General features: G+C 37.4%; 1 protein-coding gene across 1 annotated transcript; it reads left to right on the forward strand.

The window, feature by feature from the left end:
• The first annotated feature begins 4,565 nt into the window (after nucleotides 1-4,565).
• Nucleotides 4,566-24,845, forward strand: MED30 (mediator complex subunit 30). Its single transcript, XM_047074128.1, has 4 exons — nucleotides 4,566-4,867; nucleotides 12,370-12,528; nucleotides 14,453-14,557; nucleotides 24,468-24,845. Exons 1-4 carry the CDS (start codon nucleotides 4,691-4,693, stop codon nucleotides 24,561-24,563), a joined length of 537 nt encoding a protein of 178 aa, XP_046930084.1. The 5' UTR covers nucleotides 4,566-4,690; the 3' UTR covers nucleotides 24,564-24,845.
• Nucleotides 24,846-25,939: the final 1,094 nt, after the last annotated feature.

Here is a 25,939-nt window from a genome sequence, read left to right on the forward strand (position 1 = left end):
TCTTCATTTTCCTCCAATCTCTCTGGCCAGTCTCAACTTTTGTTGTTATTGTTGCCTCCTTGCCCTCTGTGTCTTAGTGTTCCTATTGACTCTGTCCTGGTGTAACTTCATTCCTCACTTCCCACTTTACCCATTCTTTTCACTGTGCCACATGGTGAAAGTATAACATATATTTATTTACTATATGCACGGAACTGTGAGCACTTTATACATACACTCTAACTTCATCCTATCAACAACCCCAAAGGTAAATGCCATAGTTACCCCCGAGTTTAAGACAGAGGTTGATGTGGTTTGTCCACACTTAGACTGTGCTGGGTGTGAATTTTAGTCCAGGCTACCTGTTTTTGAGCTTACTACTACATCCCACCAATCAAAAACAAAACAAAATACCACATCCCATGAGTATACTCAGTTGCCTACTGCGTAGCTCTGCTTGACTATCTTGTAAGCATTTCCAACTCAAGATGCCCCATAGTAAACTCATACTTCTCTCAATAGTTATTTATTGAGCACTTACTGTATGCCAGGTGTTGCTCTAGGTGCTGAATCTACCAATGTAACTTAAAAAGACAATCTCCAACTTCATGAAATTTACTGTCTAGCGGGGGAGACAAAGATTAAACAATCAGCAACCATTGTGATCAGCACTATTAAGAAAAATAAAGCAGCATAAGTAGACAGAGAGATGGAGACGGCCAGGTGGTAGGTAGAATAATGGCCCCACAAAGATGTTGACCTTACCCACCTAATCCTGGAACCTGCAAATATGTTTCACAATATGGGAAAAGGGATTTTGCAGATGTGATTAAGATTTAAGGACCTTTAGATGGAGAAACTATCCAGCATTATGTAGATGGACCCAATAAAATCATATGAACCCTTAGAAGTAAAAGAGGAAAGCAAAATCGTGAGTCAGAGCGATGTGACAATGACAATGGAAGAAGAGTCAGGAGATAGTCAAAGTGTGAGAGGGACTCAACCCCCATTGCTGGCCTTGAAGATGGAGGAAGGGGCTTCAAGGCAAAGAATGTAGCAGCCTATGAAGGCTAGAAATGGCCCGTAGTTACAATAAGCAGAAAACGGAGACATCAGCCCTACATGCACAAATAACTAAATCCTCACAACAGCCTGAATGAATAGAAAACAGATTCTGCCCCCAGAGTTTCCAGAAAGTAGCACAGCCTTGCCAATACCTTGATGCTAGCCTGGCGAGACCTGTGCCAGCTGACCTACAACTACAAGCTATTACACTGGTGTTGTATTAGGGCACTAAATTCTGATAATTTGTTATGGCAGCAAGAGAAAACAAATTCAGGATATTATTTTAAGGGGGGTGTTTGGGGAAGACCACTCTAAGCAGAGACCTGCAGAGATACCTGGGGGAAGAGCTTTCTGGACCCAAAGGAATAACTCTGAAGTGAGAGGAGATTAGGATATCTGAGGAACAGCAAAGAGGCCAATGTGGCTGGAGTGAAGGGAGAGCAGTAGGTGCTGAGATGGCAGGGGAGGCCAGGGGCCAGCACATGTGAAGCTCTGCAGGTCATGGAGCTTTGGGCTTTATTCTTACCATGATGGGAAGACACTTTGGCAGAGGAGGGACACAAGCTGACTTATATGCTTAAAAGGCTCCCTGTGGGTGTTATAATGAGAGTAGGCTAAAGAGGGCAAGAGGAGAAGCAAGGAAGTTCACTTAGGAAGCATTTTTTTTTTTTTACTGTTATTCAATAATCTAAATAAGAGAAAAAGACAGCTTGGACCCAGGTGGAAGAGGCAAAGTCATGAGAAGTGGTCACATATAGGATATATTTGAATTTTTAAATTTTTTAATGTTTATTTATTTTTGAGAGAGATACAGAGTGCCAGCCGGGGAGGGACAGAGAGAGAGATGGAGACATGGAATCTGAAGAAGGCTCCAGGCTCTGAACTGTCAGCACAGAGCCCGACGTGGGACTTGAACTCGTGAACCATGAGATCATGACCTGAGCCAAAGTCAGATGCTTAACCAACCAAGTCACCCAGGCGCCTCAATATAGGATATATCTGAAAGTTCGAGTCCACTGTATTTTCTGATGGCTTAGAAAGTAAGGTGGGAAAGAGAAGTCAGATGAGCAACAGAGCACGTGGTGGTGCCAGTTACTGAGATGGGGAAAATCATGGAAGAAAGTTGGGGGGATCATGAGTATGGTGGACATGTTGAGTTTTAGATGCTATTTAGCTGTTCAAGTGAAGATGTCAGATAACTGTCAGGTACGTGAGTTTAAAGTTCAGGAATAATTTTGGCTAGAGGCATGTGGTAGACAGAATAATGCCCTCCACTCTGGAGATGTTGATGTCCTGATCCCCAGAATCTGTAAGTGTGTTATGTTACATGCCAGGGGTGGGGGCATTTAAAGTAGCAAACCAGCTTATCTTAAAAAAAAAAAAAAGATATCCTGGATTACCTGGGTGAGTCCAATGTAATCAAATGGGCTCTTAAATGGGATGAGAGAGGCATTGGACTCAGAACAAGAGAAAGAGCAACATGAAATAGATTCATCTGGCCAGTGTTGGCTTTAAAGAAGGTAGAAAGGACCACAAGACAAGGAATGCTGGTAACCTCTAGAAGCTGGAAAAGTCAAAGGAACAGATTACTGCCGATAGCCTCCAAAAAGGAACAGGGTGCTGACGACACCTTGGTATTAGCCCAATGAGACTCATTTCCAACTTCTGTTCTTTCAGAACTATAAAATAATAAACTTTGATGTTTTAAGTCATTAAGTCCATGGTAGGTGGTTTTGTTAGAGCAGCAACAGGAAACTAATACAAGTCATAACTTCACTGAAACGTGTTTTTTTCTTCAGTGTACCCTATTGGTAAATGGCATAAACATCACCCATCTGTTCAAGGCAGAAACATGTGTCATCTTTAGTTTCTTCCTCTCCTTCATGCTCCAATCCAATCGACATCAAGTTCTCTAGATTCCACTTATAAATATTTACTCAAAGTTACACACTGTACAAGCTCTCTAATACAGATCATCACCACCTTTCTTTGAGAGGGAAAAAGGAGACAGTACATACCCATCATTCTCCATTTAGCAGCCAGAATAAGCCTTCCAAACTGAATATTTCTGATAATTATTCCTCTCTCCTGAAACTCTTCAATGGCTCGCTGTTTCACTCAGAATAAAGCCCAAACTGCTTGACATGCCTTGTCTCTGTCCTCAGCCTTATTTCCTGACCCTTATCCTCATGCTAAATTTCAGACCCTAGAAAGCATTTGGAGGCCTCTTCACTTGCCACTGGCCTTCCTTGTCCCATGACCCTCTCATAGAAAAGGCTCCAATGTTCAGCATCCTCTTGCATTCACCATCAGGGCCAACTTATTCCCTTCAGATTGTTCCTGATCTCCTAAATTGCTAGCACCTTGGTATTAGAATCTTTAACTTTTGCTTCAAAATACTCATCACAATAATCAGTGTTCTGTTTGTCTCAGGAGGACAGGGCTTTGCCTCACCTGTTCACTACTCCTATCTCCATTCCTAGTACCCAGCATATAGGAGGTAAAGATTTGTGAAATCATAATTGCTCGCTAAGGACCTGTAAATCACTATCGTTAAAATCTCTACAATGATTCCTGTGTAATTTTTAGTAACTATTACCTTTATTAAGTACTTACAATACAACGTTCAGATACTTTTTAAAATGCACAACTTCTGTGCCAATCACCATTTTTCACATTCTTGACTCACCCCCTCCCCTTTGCAAATGAGCAGTAAGAGGTAGATGGGAGAATGGCTTTATTTTAATTTTTCCTACATTTATAATGTCGCTCAACATGTAGTTATTGAGTGCTTTCTATATGCAAATCGCTAAGTGCTGAGAATACAGTAAATGAATAAAATAGGCATAGTCTCTGTGTTTAACAGTTGGCATTCTAGCGTATGTATAAGGTGAGGGGAAATCAAAAAGTAAACTTTAAATTATATAGAGCGTGGACTGTAATCAGTGCCAAAGTCAGAAAAGTAAGTAGGTAAGTGTGTGGGAGTGTGTGTAGTGTTAATTTTCTAGAGTGATCGGGAAAGCTATTCGAATAAACCAACATCTGAGCAGGGGCCAATAGCAAATGCGGAGTCCGTATCCGGTCACAGTGAAGCATACAAGATCAGGAATTTCATTTTCTAAATTCAAATCGCAGGTTACCAGTTAAGGGGTATGCGACTCAACAAAATATACTAGCCCCTCTGAGTCTGCAAACGTCACAGACTTGTTACGAGAAATCTCAGCAAGCAAACTAATACAAAATAAGAGTTCTTTTCAGGAATTCTAATGACAGGCTCAGACTCCAGGAAAGAACTCCGGGAAAGCTTAGCCACCTCACAGCACGAGCACCGCCCTCTGGCTGGAGTACAGCCGATGATTGGCTGCTCAACTCCTCCGTCCCGCCCCACCCGGGCTTCCGGTCCAATCCCGGCCGGCTTTAGGCCGAGGTAAGTTCCCAGGAGGCCACCAAGAGGGCGGTTCCCGTGACGTTGAGATGACGCGTTACGTCACGGTGGACGGAAGTCCCAGCCGCTGTTTTGAAATCGGGCCGCCGTAGTCTTACCAGCGCCTCTTTCCGCAGAGACCGGCAACAGCTCAGCCCGAGGCAGACGGGAACCCCTGACGCCTGCTCTCAGGCCCTATCGGCCTGAGGCCGCAGCCTCGCCATGTCCACCCCTCCGTTGGCGGCGTCGGGGATGGCGCCGGGGCCCTTCGGCGGGCCTCAGGCTCAGCAGGCCGCCCGGGAGGTCAACACGGCATCGCTTTGCCGGATTGGGCAGGAGACCGTGCAGGACATCGTGTACCGCACCATGGAGATCTTCCAGCTCTTAAGGAACATGCAGGTGGGAAGGAGGGTGGGCGCGCTCCGGGCCGCGCGTGGAGAGAGCGGATGCTTCTTGGAGGAAAGGGGCGCTGGCTTAGTCGTTACGTGAGGCCGCTGGGCGCTAAACGGGGCTGCCCTGGGCAAACCTCAAGTATAGGGTCGCCCCATTTGTATTCAGAAGTATTCCCCAATGATGTGCCTGTCCCCAGGATTCTGCGATGTTAAGGTGATGTTTTCCAGATAGGACTTCTGGAAGATTGAAGCCTCATCTTCTACATTCCACCGGATTCTCTAGTTATTAGGCAAACTCTTGTACCTTTAAGGGTAACGGTGGGTCTCTCACTCTGTTAACCTCACTAGACTGGCTTAACTTTCATCTCGTTTTCAAACAAAATACAGAGGACCTAAGGAGCTGAAGAATTCAGATTCTGCTACCCAGTTTTGTTAAACATTTTTATTTTGGTATAACTGACATACAATAAAATGCATTTATTTAAAGTTTTGGCATGTGTATATACTTAGGAAACCATTATCCACCACTCCAAAAAGTTTTCCTCATGCCTCGTTTAAGTCTTTACTCTGGCCTTACTTACATCCGCAGGCAACTTTGGTTTTGCTTTGTGGCACCATATATTCCTTTGTATTTTCTAGAGGTTCATATAAATAGAATCATACACTATGTCGTTTTTTGTTTTGTTTTTGGTCTGGCTTCTATGACTCAGGATATATCAATAGTACATTCCTTTTGATTGCTGAGTAGTGTCCCATTGTATGAATATATGACAGTTTGTGTATCTGTTCATCTGCTGACGGTCATTTTGGCTGTGAAGAATACTATGAATGTTCACCTAACAAATGTTTGTGTGAACACGTGTTTCATTTCTCTTAAGCGGTTAGATGCCTAGAGTGGAACTGTTGGATAATAGGGCAAATATCTATTAACATTTTGAGAAACTTTTCAAACTTTTCTACAATCCCATCAGTGTTTGAGGGTTCCAGTTACTCTTCATCCTTGACAACACTTGTTATTGTATGTCTTTTTGCTTTGCAGATGCCTTCTCCCAGTCTGTGGCTTTTCGTTCTCCTCACATTGCCTTTTGAAGAGACATTTTATCGAATTTATCAATTTGTTCTTTTACAGATTTTACTTTTGACGTCACACCGAAAACAATCTTTGCCTAACCCAAGGTGAAAAAGATTTTCCCCTGTGTTTTCTTCTGGAAGTTTTGTAGTTTTAGGTTTTACATGGAGGTCCATAATGCACATTGACTTTATTTTCCTGGATATCATGATAAATAAGGATCCAAATGCATTTTTTTTGCATTTGGATATCCAGTTGTTCTAACACATACTACTTAATTTTAACGCTTGCTTATCTTACTGGTATGTCATGTGGATGTCATTCTTGTTTTTGAGGCTTCTGGTAGAGAGGTGAAGTGACTTGTGCAAAGCAAGTCAGTGATAGGGTAAATTTGAAACCAGGTCTAAGACTCTTACAACTGATTTCAGTAATGTACTGTAATTCAGTAATGTTCTATACTGTACAAGTAATCCAGGTGCATAGAAAATGTTTTAACCATGTCAATAGGCCAGTGTGAAAAACAATACAAAGGGAATCCAAGAGAAGATATGAAATCTGGTAATTATTTAAAAATTAATAGATTAATATCTAAAATGATTATAGTGTTAAATTATTTCTCAGAATTTAGTAAATGTTTATTTAAAAATTTTTTTATTATGTTTCTTTATTTTTGAGAGGCAGAGAAAGAACACGAGTGGGAGAGAGGCAGAGTGAGAGGGAGACACAGAATCCGAAGTAGGCTCCAGGCTCTGAGCTATGAGCAGAGCCTGATGCTCATGAACCGTGAGATCATGACCTGAGCTGAAGTCGGACGCTCAACCCACTGAGCCACCCAGCTGCCCCATACATGTTTATTTTTAACCTACTATATGCAAAGTAGTGAATTAGGACTAGTAGATCTTCTAGCTAACATTTATCAAGCATTTTCCTTGCTCACACAAACTGTTATAAGGTTCTAAGAAGTATTTTTATCCTTATGTTACAGTTAAGGAAACTGAGGCTTAAATAGAGAAAGAAGAACTTACCAAACGTCACACATAACTGGTAGTTTTTCCTACTAATTGCTTTATAATACTAACTTGCTGTCAAACACTTTGTATTATTAACAGAGGTATAATACACACCCATGACCTACACTAAAAGAACCAAACTCTTTCAAAAGGTCATGGTCTCACGGTTAGTGAATTCAAGCCCCACATCGGCTCTACACTCACAGTGTGGAGCCTGCTTTGGATGATCTCTCTTTCCCTCTCTCTCTGCCCCTCCCCCCCCCCTCAAAATAAACAAACTTAAAAAAAATATTTTTAAAGTATTATCAATAATTAGATTACATGTAGACATATATTCAAAACCAATTTGTAAGGGACTATGGTTATTTCTTGGTGCCTCTTATATTGTGAATTCTGGGGTTTAACTCCTGTAAGACTTTGAGACCTGTCATAATTGTCAGAAGAAGAAGCAAGAATGTGATCCTTCATTTCCAAAAAGCTGGAAGAAGAAGTGGAACAAACAGGACTACATGTAACCTAATTATTAATACAGTTTTTAGTCTTAAAAATTTTTAAATTACCTTCCATATTACTAATCCAGAAGGATGAAGCACCATAAATACAAACTCCTGAGATTATTATTTTTTAAATTTTTTTAGTGTTTATTTTTGAGAAAGAGAGACAGAGTGCGAGCAGGAGAGGGGCAGAGAGAGGGAGACACAGTCTGAAGCAAGCTCCAGGCTCTGAGCTGTCAGCACAGAGCCCGACGTGGGGCTCAAACCCACAAACCGTGAGATCATGACCTGAGCCAAAGTTGGACGCCTATCCAACTGAGCCAACACCCTATTTCTAAGTGTTTTTAGAGAGGTGGTTATTAGGTCTCCACTAGCCCCTTAAGAATTTGATGGGAAAGTATGGGTTCTCTTCTCAGAAAAATGCACATCTATATATTCTGAATAAAATTTGAGGGGGAATTTTCTTCAAGGATTGCTAGGTCCCAGGTTAAGCTTCCCTGCGTAAGAAAATATTGCTTTGGTTTTGTTATCCTTTAAATATGAAAAAAATATTTAATATGTAATATATTCAGAATTCACAAATTAAAAAAAGGACATTAAAATGGACAGTATCCCTCCCATCCCTGTCTGCTGGCTCTCTAACCCCTTTCCATAGGCAATAAATGTTAATGCTTTTTATGATTATTCTTATGTATCCCTCTAGATATTCTTTGCATATTTTAGCAATGTGTGTATTTATTCTTTCATTTTTTCCTGTTTTTGCACAAATAACAGTATATTATACACAACACTTTGCACCTTGCTTTTTTCATTTGGTATATTTTGGATTTGTTGATATCTGCACAGAATATATCTCCTTTTCCTTTTAGGGTCTATTTACAGTAATACAATTCATGGAAAGACTGTAATTTATTCATCCCATTCTCTAGGCATTTGGGTTGCTTTTAATCTCTCACTGTTATGCTGCAGTGAATAACCTCCTGCATAAATGTGCAAGTATACCTGTAGGATGAATTCTTGGAAGTGGCTCTGTGCTTCTGTAATTAGATAAATTTTGATGAATTGCCCTCCATGGGGATTGTACCAGCTTATGCTACCATGTGCTAACCAAGACCAACAACCGGGCTCTGACTAATAGCGAGTTATATTTTTGGACCTTTGATCATCTGATAGATGAAAATCTACATTTCTTCTAGTTTTAATGAGGAATGAGTTTGAGCATCTCTTCATACATTTATGAATCATATTTCCTTTTCTGCTAGCTGCTTGTTCATATTATTTGCCCCCCCCCTTTTTTGTGTGTTTTTTTGTGTGTGTGTGTGTGTTTTGTTTTTTAGTTTGTGGGTTTTTTTTTTTTTTTTTTTGGTCTTTTTTACCCTCTCCCTCAATTTATAAGATTTGGCTATTTACGTATTAGAAGAACTTGGTCTATGTGATAGAACTTGCAAGTATTTTTCCCCTAGTCTGTTGTTTGCCCTTTGGCTCTGATTATGGAAGTTTTGCATATGTATTTTTTTAAGGTAGTTGAATTTATCAGTCTCTTAGGGCTTTTGGGTTCTATGTCTAGTTAGGAAGGACTTTCCCACTGCAAATTCAGGAAGACTTCTGGGTTTTGTTTCCATTTTTATATCTAAAACTTTAAACCATATGGAATTTATCCTTCTATAAAGTGTGAGGTATGGCCCCAGCCCTTTGTTTTCCAAAAGGTTGAATAATTCATTTTCCTCTTCCATTGATCTCAGATGCTACTTCATACAAAAGAATCTATTTCTGGATGCTCTATTACATTTGGTTGCCTGTCATTTATGTAGTAATCCCAAATTTTCTTACATTTATTGTGACTCTATAATCTATCTTATTTCCAAAATTGCCATGGCTATCCTTGTTTATTTTTCCACATGTACTTTAGAATAGCTTGATTAGTTCTGAGAAAAACCTGCTAGCATTTTATTAGGTTGATTTAACCTAGAGAGACCTTACGTCAATGTGATGTTGAATCTTACTAACCAGGAGCACAAATACCTTTTATTTTGTCCTTTGAACTATTTAAGTTTTCTTCTTTATCTTGAAAATTTTAAAGTCTGTTCCTGGATATTTTATCTTTATTGTTGCTATTGTAAGTGGGGTCTTTTTCCTTTCTCATTTTCATTTGTTTTCATATATGAAAGCAAAGCTATTTTCTATTAGTTTTGTGCCCATCTCTTTCTTGACTACCTTTGTTGAGAGTAGCACTTTATCATTTATGTCTTATCCATATATAGTGATGATTAGACCATTTCCTTTTTAATGTTTCAACTTTTTCTATTTTTCTAATTGCTTTGGCCAGGGCCTCCAGAATAGTGTTCACTATTTGTATTAGTGGTCTTAATAAACATCCTGTTCTGTTCCTGACTTCAGTGAGGATGCTTTTAATGTTTCTACATTAATCATGCTGCTGAGTTTTTAACCAAGATACATGTATTTTATAGTGCTGGGAAATTTTTACTGTTTTATATTTAAGAATGAATATTGAATTTAATTGAACGCCTTTTTAGTGTCCAGGGATGTGATCATATATTTACAGATCTTCCTCAGTATTCAAGAGTGAGATGGTTATTGATGAGCTTTTCAGCTAAACGTGTACCTTACGGATATATACCAAAAGATCTTAGGCACTATTACGACTTATATTCTGTGGTAGAGGAAACCTTGCCTCCTATGTTCACTACTGTACCTTAGCTTTTAGAATACCGTCTGACACATGAAAAGTGTGAAAGAATTTTTTGGAGAAATTAAATCTTCCCTTCTTTGAGAATCTAATGCTGTCTATGAAAACTAATACCCAGACTTGGTTAAGTGGGTATACTTGAAGAGGGGGACACTTTGCATTTCAAAAGGATTTTGTTTTTCTTTATGAAAGGATTTACTTCTTTTACATAACACACACTTCTTAGTGAATTTTAAGTACAGATATATGGATAAAATAATTCATTGAAGTAAAATAATTCAGACAGTACTTTAAAACCTTTTGTGGGTATGCACTATACTAAACACAGGGATATAAATGTGGATAACTTACAGTCTTCACAAAGTAGAAAATATGGGCCAAGTACTAAACTTACTACATAAAGGTACAGGTAAAGGTACAGTGCTTTGTATGCAAGATGTAATCATTATACCGCCTATTGTCACCCAAACAGGAAAGCAGGGAGCCTCTGAGACTGTTCTCTGGTTTGTTAGTATTACGAAAGTTTATTAACTGAAGGTTCCTGACAAACTCTACATTGTATTCAGTTCAAGCCCTTTCTGGGGGTGAATTTGTAATGCCTTTTTTCTTTAAAAGTTTCGACTGATTCAGCCTTTGATATTTTATCACGTTTCTTGGAAGTATCGTCCTCAGAGTGTTGAAATGCTTGAGAATTTTTGAAAATTGGGACGTATGGGTAGCTCAGTCGGTTGAGCGTCCAACTCTTGATTTTGACTCAGATCATGATACCAGGGCCATGGGATTGAGCCCCCCATGGGATTCTCTCTCCCTCTTTCTCTGCTCTACCTTGTGCTCACTCACACACTCTCAAAATAAACATTAAAAAAAAATTGCTGAAAATCCTAATAACTCATTTCAGATAATTTCAGAAGGTCCATCTCCTTAACTTATAAATCATAATATTGCAGGAAATTGGGAGATGATAGAAAAGAAGTAATTATTCAAGCTGACTTCCTATTACATGTTTTTATCAACTACTTGTAGGCCTTTCCAGTCCTTTTTTCATGTTTATGGTTTTATCTACTTGCAATGATAGTATCCTGTTTTCTTTTTTTCTCCAAGTACTGTCCTATGCATTTTTTTTTTTTTTTGTATTCCTACCTCATCTGTTTAGAAAAAAAAGAGTAAACTGAGGTTTAGAAAGACTAGCTAATCTTATCTATCGGGTAGTAGTTAGTGTCTTGGTTTTAAGTCATTTTAATCCCCAAGATAAGTGTATGAGTGAATGCTTATAATCAAAGCACCTCATATACTAGAAAACATGGTACAGGTATTGTTAATTCAAATGTTAGGATGATTTCACACATCAAATTGTGGAAATAAAATACTGTACAGAATATTTTGATGTACAAAGAAAGGAAGAGCTTGTTCATGAGGTTCAGCAATGCACAAAAGGTGCATTTATTTATAAGTTCTAAATAATAGTCAATTTCCATATGTCTGTGATTTTACCATTTCAATACATACTTTTTTGGCTTCTTTTGATAAAAGTCCTGAATTAAAAATGTATAAGCATCCAAGACAGAGCTGTGATCATAGCAGTTACTTGCAATAATTTATTAATGATCCTCAAGTATAGATTGATTTGCATCTCTCTCTCCTGCTGTTGATTTCTTTTTAAAGTAAAACTTTTGGTGACAGCTTTATGCTTTAGTGCATGCCTTGAGCATCTTAATGATCTTTTAGTTATTTTGAGATCATTTTGCAATAGCAGCAGTATACTGTTCCTTTCTTCTGCTGAAAAGTCATGATCTTCACTTTGTATTTTGTACTTTTCTTTTGCTTTTTCGTTTTTAACTTCCCAGTTTAAATTGCATTTTGTTTTTAACTTCCAAGGTAAGTTCAGCAGCTTGCTGCCTTTTTAAAATAGTAAGCAATATTAAAATCATGGCATTATTTTTAAAGTTTTAACATACTTCAAATATTAGAGGGGAAAGTTTTCCAGCTGGACAGAGACGCTTATCATGCAGTTTTTTCCAGAGCTGTTTTACAGCACTGAAGCAGTATGCCAAGGAGCTAACAAATGAGCAAATATTACTCTTCAAATCTTAAAATTTTGCACTTGATTGTGAGGAACAGTTTGCTTTTATGCAGTGCTTAAGAAAATATTTCTGTTCTGCCAGCTTTACTTCTAGAAAATCTCAATGGTCATTACTTCATATTTTTCTTGTTTTTGTTTTGTTCGATAAGCTGCCAAATGGTGTCACATACCATACTGGAACATATCAAGACCGGCTGGCAAAGCTACAGGATCACCTTCGCCAACTTTCTATTCTCTTCAGGAAGCTGAGATTGGTCTATGACAAATGCAATGAAAATTGTGGAGGGATGGATCCCATTCCAGTGGAGGCAAGTGTTAGTGGTAGAGGGAGGATGATATAAGATGCAGGACATTTGTAATGTTTTCCTGTCTCTCTATTTGCACGGTATTTCCAGAGTTTGAATTATATTGGTTTTACTTCTGACTAGAGAAGATGAAAATAGGATACGTACGCATAGAATTAGTACTATCTTTTCATGTTAATACCTTACAGATTTTAACATCTAGGCTTATAATGAACTTTTGTTGTTAGAGAAGAGAGTGGTCTATGGCAATTTTTATTAATACTGCTGGTGTCTGTATTAAATCAGTACATGATTTTTTTAGCAGGAATTTTAGATACTGTTGTAAAATCCTTTTAAAATAGTTTTCATGTAAGCCCTTTACAGATGAAAGATTATGTTTTCATCGTTATTAATTTAGATTAGCTGAGTGGAATCACTTTAGTTGTAAAATATATTTCTTAAATTCATCTTGGGTCATAGATATATTCAGTTCACTAGGTATATGATATTTTTATAGGTGGCCCTTTCCTGTTGACAAGTTCTGTCTCTGCCAACACAAGTAGCTGGGAAGGTCTGGATGTTCTCACTACATACAGAAAACAATTTTTTGTGTTGAGTGCTTCCTTTTTGAGTGATCAGCACGTAAAGGATGAACAGAGAAAAGCGTAAACTGCAAAACAGCCTGAAAAGAAGTGGTCAGAAATACAGAAGAAAGATCAGAAATGTGGTCGACATTGTCAGATGCTGCAGCAAAGGGAAACAGAGAATGAAAATTGTCCAGTAGATTTTGCTAGTGGGAAATCATTGGTCTATATGAGCAGAGCTTTGGTGAGATGTTAGCAATTAGAAATCAGATCGCAATGGGTTGAAGATTAAACGGGAAATAAGGAACTGGAGCCAACAAGTAGACATTCATCTTCAAAACGCTTAGATAAAAAGAGAGAAAAACAGTAGATGGAAGGATGGTTGGCATCATGGGTTTGGGGGAAAGGAAAGGAAAAAAGCCGTTAAATGAGAGAGACCAGACATGTTTAGATTATAAAGCAAGAAAGCAGTAGGGAGAGAGACTGGGGGGAGGGTGAAGAAATGAGAGCACAGGAATAGAAATTAATCATCTTCAGGAGGGAGGACAATTCTGCATTGGGAGAGGAAAGGAAGACAGAGTGGTTGTGGATGTGGATAAGTTTATATCTGTCCCAAGAATTTGAAGTTTGGCCAGATGACTCCTGGTTGTACCATGTGTTCACCTCTGGCTGTTCCTACATTGTTAATGTAAGATGGAAAAGACTAAATGATTCCTGAAGTCTCTGTCACATTTATGAGGGCCTTCATCAAATAAACCTTATCATAAGCCATACATGTTTCATTATTAATTCTGATGTTTCATTACTGTATAATTTTTTCTTCTACAAAATATCTTTCTCCCAACCAGTTAAGACATCTAGAAATCTGCATAGACGCTGAAGTTCTACATAGCAAAGTAAATGACATTTATATAATGCACATCCATGAAGTTCCTTTCTTTCTAGTATAGATGAAAGAAAGTCTGTTCTATCTCAATGGACTATACATTTGTTAGGACTATACATTTGTAGGGGCAGGGATCACACCTTACTTGTCATTATTTTTGTAGTATCTCACCCAGTGTCTGGGAACTCAGTATTTGCTGATTGAATGGATAGGGTATTATTTAATTGTAAGCAACAGTTAATGTAATGTTATAAGGGCTGTTTTGCAAAAGAAACCTGAAAAGCTAATGTGTAGAAGGCACTGAAATGATAAACTTCTAATGCTGTTATTTTAGGCTATCACCTGAATTGAAATTTATTTATATACCATTAAAAGAAAAGCATACAAACTAACCTTAATCAGAGACATTTTGTATACCCATGTAATTGCAAACTTCATATCATGTTTTTAACTTTTAACTCTTGTCTCTCATTCTCAGCAACTGATTCCATATGTGGAAGAAGATGGCTCAAAGAATGAGGACCGCACTGGCCCACCTCGTTTTGCTAGTGAAGAGAGGCGAGAAATTGCTGAAGTGAATAAGGTGAGTTATCAGTCTATGTATTTTATATTTTGCAATCATGGATAAAAATTACAAGGGTGTCTATGTAACTCAAAGAATTTGCATTCTAGAATTACATGAAGTCGTTTCTGTGGCAAATGTAACCTAGTTAAGAGTATAACCAAGAACTAAAAAGGTAAGCAGAAAAGCCACCTGAATAGTCAAAAGAGAGATTGCAGAATTCATGCCATAAAGCTCTTAGAAAAACTTCATGGGCATTCAGTCACAACTCATTTACTCTTTTCTTTTCTAGGCAGAATTCTTGCTTTCTAGCTTATGGCATATTTGGAGCAGCAAATGATAAAAATTCACAAATAGAAAATTTTTGCAACACGTTCCCTATAATCTCCTAACCCAGGACATAGTTATTTGATTTCTCACTTGCTATAAAGTAATTGGATTGTAAGATCCTATTCACATTTGCAACAACAAATATTTAGTTAGGAATTACCTCAATGATTTATGTGACTAAACTTGTTAAGATACATAAAAAACGGGTGCCTGGGTGGCTGTCGGGTAAGTGGACTCTTGATCTCAGCTCAGGTCATGATCTCTTGGCTTGGGAGATGGAACCCTGCATCAGGCTGTGTGCTGACAGAACAGAGTCTGCTTGGGGTTCTCTCTGTCCTCCCTTCCTCTACTTGTGCGCGCACTCTCTCTCTCTCTCTCTCTCTCTCTCAGAATAAATATAATACAAAATACATAATGAAGTTTTGAATAATTAAAAGAACACATAAAGTTCTTGTGTGGACAATAAATATTCTAAAAATGCCAGTATTGAGTGTGAATTCTCTTAAAAGTACACAAAATAATAAGATTTTAGTGCAATACCAATGAAAAAACAAATCCAAATAAAATCCAAATTGGAATTTTTTCTTGCAAACAAACTAAAACATCAAGGAAAATTCTCAAAGATAATGAAACAGATCTCTTTGCTTCAAAAATTAAAACACAGTATGGAGAATATTGTAAAAAAAAAAATTGTGAAATACTGGTATGAGACAGATTAATAAAATAGCCAGAAAAAATAGTCTTCCTATTACATATGAGAATTTATTATGACAGAAGAGGGATTGTTTGGAAAATTTTTCTTTAAAAATAGAAGCTTTAGGGGAAGTTAGCTAGCTTTTACATTATGCCATATGTCAAAATTAATTTCAGAGTTGAAAATAAGACCTGAAAAACAAAATATTGGAAAATTAAGAGAAAAATGTATATCAAAACCAGGAGAAAGGAAAAAGCTGGATTTTATAAAGTTTTATTTCATTTTTTTCATAAAAGGAGAAATACAGATTAAGAAGATTTCAAGAAAATTTGATAGTAATGAATGAGCATAAAGAACGTACAGCAGGAAATCTGTAGGGGGTGAGGAGGTGATTAGGAACTTTTAATTTATATTTTGAAGAACAAATGGTGTTTGGTAGAGATACGAAGCATTCATTTATTAAGAAATATGTTTTGGGGCACCTGAGTGGCTCAGTCAGTTAAGCATCCGACTTTGGCTCAGGTCATGATCTCACGGTTCATGAGTTCGAGCCCCACGTTGGGATCTGGGCTGACAGCTCAGAGCCTGGAGCCTGCTTCAGATTCTGTATCTCCTTCTGTCTGCCCCTCCCCTGCTTGCACTCTGTGTCTTGCATTGTCTCAAAAATAAACATTTAAACAAAATTTTTTTAAATAAAAAAAAAGTGTTATATGTTTCTGTTGATAATCTATGCATTAATTCACAATAGATGTGCTCTGTTACTTTTTCCTGGAATAAGCCTTTTTTAATAAAATACAATGGATTATGCACATAAACAAAATAGCATTATAGTGGTAACTTTGATTTCGGACTACTACGTGTGACATAGAGTTTGTTCTCTACCATAGAAGATTTTAGGTATTTTAGAGAAAAAAAGAAGGCTGTGTAAATTAAAGTATAATCTTTCTTAATATAGGTTTCATTTCACTTTTCATTTCTCTGAGTTCCTCTTCTTTTTTTTTCTAATTTGATGGCTTAGAAGTAACACTTGATTTTTTAAAAAAGGTCTTTTATCTAATCGGAATACAGTAATACTTTGACAGTATGTAATCCAAAAAATCTTATTAGCTATTGATTTAGAATTTTGTGAATTTTAAGAGAAGGATATGATTGATACAAAGGATAAGATATATAAAAAAATTTCTTTCCCCAGTTGAGGATTTAGCTTTCTTCCAGTCTCTCCCTCTCATGGACCCACCTACATACTTTCCTTACCCCAGTGTTTCCGATACAGTTATAATTGAGGCTCAGAAAATATTCTGTGTATTAAGGCACATAAATATTGTTTATTCCTTAGCCACATATTAAACTAGTGTCCTTTTCTTGAACGATTTTTTTGTCCATCTGGAGTTAATAATTAGCCTCCAGGTTAATAAGTAATTTTTTAAAATTTTTGGTTAGTTCTTTATGCATCTGTAGCAGCATCTCAGTACTGTTTTCCAACTTTCCACAGAGTCAAAATTATCAGGAAATTTATTGGTTCTTTCCCCCCACCCCTACCCAAATCCTCCCATCATCTTGCAAGGTCTGGATTGAATGCTGTCTAGGCCTGCTGTTTAGCATTGTCCTGGAGCTTCCTTCACCCCTTCTGTTGGCTTCACTGTTCTCTCAGTCTCCTGTCTTCCCTTCTCTTGGTTTACTGCCTTGTTGGTTAGGTTCAAATATCAGTGGCTTCTTCAGAACGAATGCAGGGACTTAAGTTTTAGTCTTCCCATAGCTGTCCACTTGATAGTTCGGCTGGCTATAAAAATTCTATGTTGTAAATTAATTTCCCTCAGAAATTTGAAGGTATTCTTCCATAATCTTCTCAAATAGGGTTTGGCAAACTTTAAAGGACCAGATAATAAATATTTTAGGCTTTGTGAGACATTCATGATCTTTGTTGTGATATAAAAACCATCCTTAGCTCACAGGCCGTACAAAACCAGGTCATGTGTCAAGAGTTTGCAACTGCTATCTATTTCATTTTGTTGTCTTTCTAAATTGAGGCTCTAAAAGATCTGGTGAACATCTGATGTTTACTCATGAGCCATTTATATTTTAAGAATGAGGCTCTAGAAAGCTAATAATAGGCTTTGTGAGTGGACTTCATGTCAAGATAGGTGTTCTCCTTGGGGGATCCCCAACAATCATTTTCTGAGGCTTTTTTTTTTTTTTAAGTCTGTTCAGTTTCTTCAGAGAAGAATCTTCCAGTGTCCTACATAGATATGCTCTTGTCCTCTTGCATTCTGCTGTGCTGGTAGGACTAAACCCACAGCTGTTGTGGTTCAGTTTCATAAAAAACAAACCTCCTGATCCTTAGAGGTGGGACAGGGCACAGGGAGAGGGTACTCAGTCACCTGTTTGTAAGGAGTGGGAGTGAGCACGTGCGGCTCTTGGTAGTCCCTGGAGCTCTTTGAGCTGTTCCTCCAGTTTTCATCCCCAGGCCTCACCTGGTGCAGTTTCCATGGCACAGCAGTCTCCCTGCTCTCAGTGGCATCGTCCCTGCATCCACCTGGACTGTAGTTTCCTCCTAAGTCATTTACCACTCCCCTTCTACTTGTCCTCTTAAACTTTACCACCTTGTATCTGCTGCTGCTTCCTTTCCGATCATTTTTCTCCACATGGGTTTATAGCTTTTTTCATTTATCTCCTGCCATTTTATTAGGGCTTTGAGAAAAAGAGATAAGCACAGGTATTTAGTCCACAGTGTTTATCTGCAGCAGGTTTATTTCAATACACAAAATAGATACACAGTATTTCTGAAGGTTTGTCTATTTATGGAATAAAAGCCCATATTTCAAGTTTTGTGTTCCTATCTATACTTAAAGCATTTAAGAACTCTTTCTTTGATTAAATTATTTGAATGCTGATTTTGCTGTTTTAAGTGCTTCTAACTTTGGGGTAAAACTTGTTTTAGTTAACATATTGAAGTTTATTACAAAGAAGAAAGAATCTGTTTAGATGTTTTAATTGAACAGATTTAAAGCTTAGCCCTAGATTTCTATAGGAGCTATTTTTTTAAAGGAGAATTTAGGGGGAAAGTATCTTGAGTGGCAGGAGAAATACTCATTTGATGGTCTCATACTCTCTCTTACTTCCTAGAAACTGTTATTATATTTTGAAACAGGAATGGAGAATAAGGCAGTAAACAGAGGTGTAAACAAAAAAGGAGGAGGGACGGCTAAGATTTGGTTAACTCAAACTGAAATCCAAAAAATAAGGCAGAAGAGAAAATAGCCAAAACTAAGCAAAGTGGATTTTTTTTAACCTAAAAAAGTTTTAATTCATTCCTGAAATAAAACATTATGTGTGAATTGAATGTAACACATATTTTGACTATTAATAAAGTTACGTATAATTAGTGCTACTAACGTTATTTTATTTATTCTTTTCTTCCAATTTCATTCAACTTTATACTTCGCTTCTAGAATACAAGATTAAAATGTATAATTGAAAAAATTTTTAATGTATATTTATTTTTGAGAGAGAGAGCGAGCAGGGGAGGGGCGGAGTAAAAAGGAGAGAGAGAATCCCAAGCAGGCTCCGCGCTATCAGCACAAAGCCTGGCATGGGGCTCGAACTCACAAACTGTAAGACCATGACCTGAGCCAAAATCAAGAGTCAGACGTTTAACTGACTAAGCCACCCAGGCTCCCGTAATTGAAAATCTTTATAACACTAAGCTCGTGATCAATGGATATATTTTTCTGCCTTGATGGCACACACACCTGAGTGTTTCTGTGAAGAATATCATTTTTTTTTAAGAATTTTTTTTCAAATGTTTATTTTTGAGAGAGAGAATGGAGCGAGCAGGGGAGGGGTGAGGTGAGGGGTGGGGGACAGAGGATCTGAAGTGGGCTCTACACTGACAGCAGAGAGCCTGATGTGGGACTCAAACTCACAAACTGCAAGATCACAGCCTGAACTGAAGTGGGATGCTTAAGTGACTAAGCCATCTGGGTGCCCCAAAGAATTTTTTTTAATAGCTACCTACAGATGGTAAAATGTTGCCCTGATCTAATTTTGTGATCATATAGATGCTACTAAAAAATAGTTTAAATTCTTTGTTTTTTCAACTACTTATAAACTATATTCATAAACTTAAAATTTTACATGCCTTTTGTCTATTATTTTTATCTATTCTCTTTGCCGTTATGTAAAATTTTTATTATTAGGTGATAGTAGTAGAGCTTAAGGTTCACAGCAATCTTAGCTAGTAACACATCAAAGTAATTTGTCTTAGACTACTAAAATGAATAATTTTTAATAATGGCCGTATCTCTTTTTGTTTTGAAATACCAACATACCAGATTTAACTGGAAAACAGAAACAGAACAAGCTTCAAAATGATTGCTAGGGAATTTTTGTTTGTTTATTTTTTCTCCTCTAGGATTTAGAAAGATTTTTCTTTGGCTTTTTGGGGTTTTTTATTGAATATTAAAATACTCCTATATTTTGGTCCCTGCTCTGTGCCAGCCATCATTCTAAGTGTGGAGTTTCTGCCACGAATCAGTCAGGTGTGTTGCCTGGCACCATGCATATTTCATGCAAGTGGTTAGGTGTCTTCTCTGAGGACAGAAGACTCTAGTGGAAGCAAAGCAGCACCCTTTCATGTACCCATTTGTTGTGACAGAGATTTACAAAAATAACTGGAACTTAAATGAAAACATAAATATATACCAGATCATATTTTTAATACATTGGTATTTGCTTATATTAAATGATTAAGTTGCTTTATGGACCTAATCAGTAATAAAATATTCTTGGCATTCAATTAAAATTATTCAACAATTAATTACAATGTATATTTTCCTTTTACTGTAAATAAGCTATGTAAAATAAGCTTTATATACCCCTCAGTGAACTCTCATTCAGTCATTTTCAAAATACTACTATATCTTTGTGTACTTAAAATTGTACAGTACACCACATTACTGGTATGTTTACTATTTAATATATGGTCTGCCTGGCTTCTAACAATGTATATACCACCAGTACCTACCATAGGCCATGAAATTTGGCAACACAAAATTTTATAATTAGTGTTTGATATAAATCATGAGATGACAGGATGGTCTAGTTTCAATAGTCAGATGTTTGGCTTATTTAAATACTTTTTATTTTCTCTTTGTGCATTCTAGACTCCATAATCCCTAATAACCCAAGTAAAGACTGAACACCTGTTTGAGACTATATGTTTTAAGGACATCAGAATGAGTTCTATTTTGCTTAAACTATTTTATTGATGGAAAAATGAAAGAGTGGGTAGTTTTTACAGGGTTGACATATCATTGAGTCCATGCATTTAGAAATTAAAGCATTTTTTGACCAGTGGTCACAACTTTTATGTGAATATTAAATTACATGGTATGACTTAACATAAACATTTTTAAGTGTCTGCTCTACTTACACATTCACCTGTTAATGTAACAAGTTAGGCACAGCTGATGGATTTTGATAATAGCAGCTGTCAACCTCTGTTAAAATCAATCCGGGCAAGACTGTATATATTAAATCCTGTATCATGTCATGAAAATTTATTTACAGTTTAACCACTCATAAGCATAACTGTCAGCTTTGCTGTTGATAGTTTCATGATGTGTTTTGGCTCTAGATATTTTTCTTTGCTAATTATTTTTAATTTAAAACTTTGTGGCATCTTTGAGAAAAATTTTCCAAGTGCCTTAAAATATACCATATATATTTTTTTAATTACAGTTACCTAGAGTTGAATATTACCTTGAGAAAACCCTACATTTTTTTAGTTCTCTTTATTTCTTAAGTCATCCATCATTTCACCCAGTTATCTGGGTCCATTTCTGAAGAATGAGGCAAAATTTTTTTAGACAAGTACATTAGAATTTGTATTTCCAGGGGCACCTGGGTGGCTCAGTCGGTTAAGCGTCTGACTTTGGCTCAGGTCATGATCTCGTGGTTTGTGAGTTCAAGCCCCGCATCGGGCTCTGTGCTGACAGCTCGGAGCCTGGAGCCTGCTTTGGATTCTGTGTCTCCCTCTCTCTCTCTGCCCCTCCACTGCTCATGCTCTGTCTCTTTCTCTCAAAAATGAATAAACTTTAAAAAAAAAAAAAAAAGAATTTGTATTTCCAAAGGAATATTCTTTGAAAGTAGTCTTACTGCTAAGTTATGCATTTATGCCAGTGATGCACCCACTGTGGGAGCCATTGGACCTGTTTTGATATTGATTTTAAAGTGTATTTTTAACGACTCAACAATATAATTTTATTACTTCCAGTTACTCCTTAATTTATACTGAAAATTTGATCACTGAGCTTGTTTCACCAAGCTTGGCCTTTGAATGGTTTTCAGTTGTTTTTAAAATTTAAATCATTCCTCTTTCTTCTTTTCCATGGGCACAGATTTGTCACCATTAAAATTATTCAGGAGAATCCATCTCACACATCTGTCTAGTTAACCTTTTTCATTCAAGTTTTAACCATATTTTTTCTTCCAGAACTTTAATGGGCCCCTACTACCAAGCCCAAGTTCCTCCTCCTAATACTGTGCTCACTACCAGTTTTCTGGACCCCTTGTTTGCTGCCGCACCGTCAGAAGTAGGGTCTCTATCTTCTGGGGTCACACAGCATCTGCCTTCCCAGGCTACCAGCCTAGTCACTTGGACATTATTTTCTTCCTCCTTGATGCAGAATTTCTTCAAGGCAGAAACTATTCCTTATTCATTTTTCTCCCTTTACAATGCCTGACCTGGAGCTTTGTACATAACATATCCTCAGTAAATACAGAACAGAATGTGTTACAGGCTCAGAATTCCATTCCAAAGAAAAGTTCTGAAACTTTTAAAAGTAATCATATTCAAGATATGTCAGAAGGTACTAATTTAAATGAGTTTGTTTTTTTTTTTTTATATCAACTTGCCTTCTTTCTGTTCCTTGTATTCTTACTCAGTAGCTCTTTTGCACTGTCCCTGAAAAATTAGAGAGGGGAGTTGTGGGAATGGCAGCCTCTCATGGTTGGGGGAGTGAGCAATGGCTCAGTGGGGATGGCAGCGGACTCTGAACCATTTTGAAGCCAGCAATTAGTTCACTCAACTAAACTCACTGGCTTTCATCACAGGTGTCTATGTAACTGACTGTGCTCCCAGATATGGGTGTACAGATAGAACTGGCAGGGGCCTCGTCCATTGTATGACGCCATCTCATAAGAAAACTGAGGAGGAATTTTTCTGAGATGAAATACCAAGTTAGGGGCAAAGTTAGAACTGGGCCTGAGGTTTCCCCCCCACCTCCCAGTATACAGTAGAGCACCTTTACTCCTGTGTCCCTCTGCTTGCTGCTCCCCTTGATGGCCGGCAGAAGTACCTGTTTCTTGATCTCTAGGATGGAAAATACTTTACGGGCCTGGTACCCGCCATCTGGTCACCCATCATTCCACCCAATTATCTGGGTCCATTTGATTAGATTCTATGCACAGTTGCTTCAATAACTGCCACATACTTGTGACAACAGAACTAGAAGATGGGCCAATCTGAAATCTAAGGAGACTGAGTAGCTAAAATACTAACAGTATCTTTTTCCCAAAAACAGTGTTAACGTGAGCTTCATGAGACTGCATACTGTACACATGCCCTGTGTACTGTATACCCTGTTTTTATCTGTGTTGTGTTCTCTCCTCAAATGTGAATTAAATTTAATATTAAACATTCAAATCTATGTGCATTGTTTTCTGTTTTCCAGTAAAAGTTTCCTGTTCCTCCCTTTTAGCTTCTTCCTGCTCTCTGACTCTAGATAAAATAGGATAACTTAATCCTAGTTTGCTTTTTAATGAAATCAAAATTAAGATTTTTAGACCTCTTTATAATGAATGTACTGCTTTATCTGGAAGTATTTTAATATAGTAGCTTTAAAATTATCTAATTAAAGATATTATTTCCTAATGTAAGGTTCTAAAAGGTCACTGAATAGTAATGATTATTATTATAATAACTAGTAAGTACTTTGGCCAGAAGTTCTCTATTTTGTTTTACCTCAGCAGACATTTGCCACATGGGATTTGAAGGAAGTGCTTACAGACAAGTTTATAAACCATGGTCTGGTAGAAACCCAGATACGGAGATTCAGAGCCATGTGCGTTCGGGGAGGGCATCCTGCAGATCTTAGCTGTGAACGAGATTACATCAGAGACTGTGCCAATTGGTCTTCAGTTTTCAGAAGCAGAAGCAGATTGCACTTCCTGCTGTGGGCAAGGAGTGGCTTCTGCCACATTTTTCAAAGACCAGTTGCATCAGGCATTGTATTTGCATTAACCTTTATTTCCTGTATTCACGGTTTTTTATGTTCAGTGCCTACGAGGAACATTTGTTGAGTGCTTACTTATATGCCAACCTAATTTTAACATTTATGTGAATCAAATCTTTTAATCCTCATAATAACTCTTAGGAGGTAGGTTCAAATTTATCCCTGTTCTTCTGATGTGGAAACTGAGGCACAGAGAGTTTAAGTAATTGGGCCAACGTCATATATGTAGTTAGTGAAGGAGAGGAGCATGAACCCAAGAGATTCTGGCTCTAGAGGTTATACTCTTGACATTAGGCTACACTGCATCTTAGAAAACCTGTATCTTAGGTTTTATAACAATTAAACGTTTAGCTTAGTTTCTTTGATTGGGAATAGAGGCAGAAAGGGAGGCACAGGGGTGGAACCAGAGGCCTCTGTGGGCTGAATTAGAATTCATTATGCCTTTCAGAGAATATATGTGGCCAGAAAAGATAGAGACCTTTTCTGCATGAAGGAAGTATTTAAGCTTATTTCTGTCTGGATCATTAGAGTTCTAACTTTTGACATGTTAATCTTCTCACTTCATGGTCTATAATTCATGAAACATTTTTGATAAATTCTTTTGTTTCTACAGAAACTCAAACAGAAGAATCAACAGCTGAAGCAAATTATGGATCAATTACGAAATCTCATCTGGGATATAAATGCCATGTTGGCAATGCGGAACTAAACTGATATTTAAATTTCCTGCTTTACACGTTATGCTGTTTTTTTCCCTCAAGTATTTTTTCCCTTTGAAGAAGATTATTTATCTGCTTTTATTCTACTCACTAGAATTAAAGTTCCTATTTTTACATTGCGGTTTTACATTAAAGTATTCATTGGCAGTTTTTTTTTAAGCTATTGATTCTGTGAATAATTATTGTAATAAACTTTGATAGGGTTTATGTTTTGGTTAATCTTCAGGAGTTTTTTAAGCAAAATAAGTTTTGTAAATAAATTTTCAACTTGATCAGTGGTGGTTTTGCTCATTTTATTACCCTTTTAGGAGTAAAGGTTTAAACATTTTTGCATATGGAAATATCAAGTACTGTCTTATCTGTAGTACAAACTAATTAAACTTGTAAGTCACCATTTCAGCTTAATTTTTTTTCGAGTCTCAAACAAGTTAATTTTTTGTAAATGTTTTAATGTTTATTTTTGAGAGAGAGAGACAGAGAGAACACGAATGGGGGAGGAGCAGAGAGGGAGACACAGAATCCGAAGCAGGTTCCAGGCTCTGAGCTGTCAGCACAGAGCCTGACATGGGTCTTGAACCCACAAACCGTGAGATCATGACCTGAGCGAGCCTAAGTCAGATGCTCAACTGACTGAGCCACCCAGATGCCCCTCCCAAACAGGTTAAAATGAGGAAATAATTAACTTGTATATTGCTGTAAATTGATGAAAATTACTTTTAATGTGTGCTTTAAGTGTTGGGTCTTACTTGGAATGATCTATATCTAACCAGAGAGAACCAAATAATTTGAGTCTGGCACAAATTGAAATCACAACTATGTGCTTATTTGCTACCTGCTTTAGCCCAAGAGGCAACACCCTACCTCATTCTTCAGATACAGCCTAAAGTAACCTTGAGGGCCTTTTGGAAACAGTAAATTTTTAGGAGTTTTAAATGAGATAGCTCTATGTGACAAGTGCTTCTATAGATTGGTGGTCAGTCCACACTAAGTCCTTCATAGGTCTGCCTACAGGAGCACATCTCTCAGATTATAGTGTACTCTCAAATAAGAGATTCAGATTCTCAGACTAATCCAGAAGCCCCTATCTATCTTACTTGCTTCTGACTCAGTAATACTGCTACTCAACTTCTCTTGTATATGGATAAAGTTTCTCTGGAAGGTTACACAAGCTTCCTCTGGGGAGGGAATCTGGACAGTTGAGGAAGATGCTTACTTTTCACTGTGTACCCCTTGGTTCCTTTGAAATTTTATATCATGCAAATACTGCCTATTCAAAAAATAGGTGACATTTCATTTTAAGTTCTATAAACTCCCACCTATACCAAGTGGCAGACGCACAAGAAGACAAGCCTAACCGTGTGTGGGC

Source organism: Lynx rufus, unplaced genomic scaffold (genome assembly GCF_022079265.1).
Source record: "Lynx rufus isolate CCGP_SWC_20201006 ecotype Redwood Valley unplaced genomic scaffold, mLynRuf1.p SCAF_12, whole genome shotgun sequence".
Taxonomy (NCBI): domain Eukaryota; kingdom Metazoa; phylum Chordata; class Mammalia; order Carnivora; family Felidae; genus Lynx; species Lynx rufus.

Excerpts from the sequence above, each read along its gene's own strand:
- MED30 (XM_047074128.1), top strand. The coding sequence starts at position 4,691 with ATGTCCACCCCTCCGTTGGCGGCGTCGGGGATGGCGCCGGGGCCCTTC. Across the intron at positions 4,868-12,369 it reads AGCTCTTAAGGAACATGCAG|CTGCCAAATGGTGTCACATA; the intron begins GTGGGAAGGAGG and ends TTGTTCGATAAG. Across the intron at positions 12,529-14,452 it reads TGGATCCCATTCCAGTGGAG|CAACTGATTCCATATGTGGA; the intron begins GCAAGTGTTAGT and ends TCTCATTCTCAG.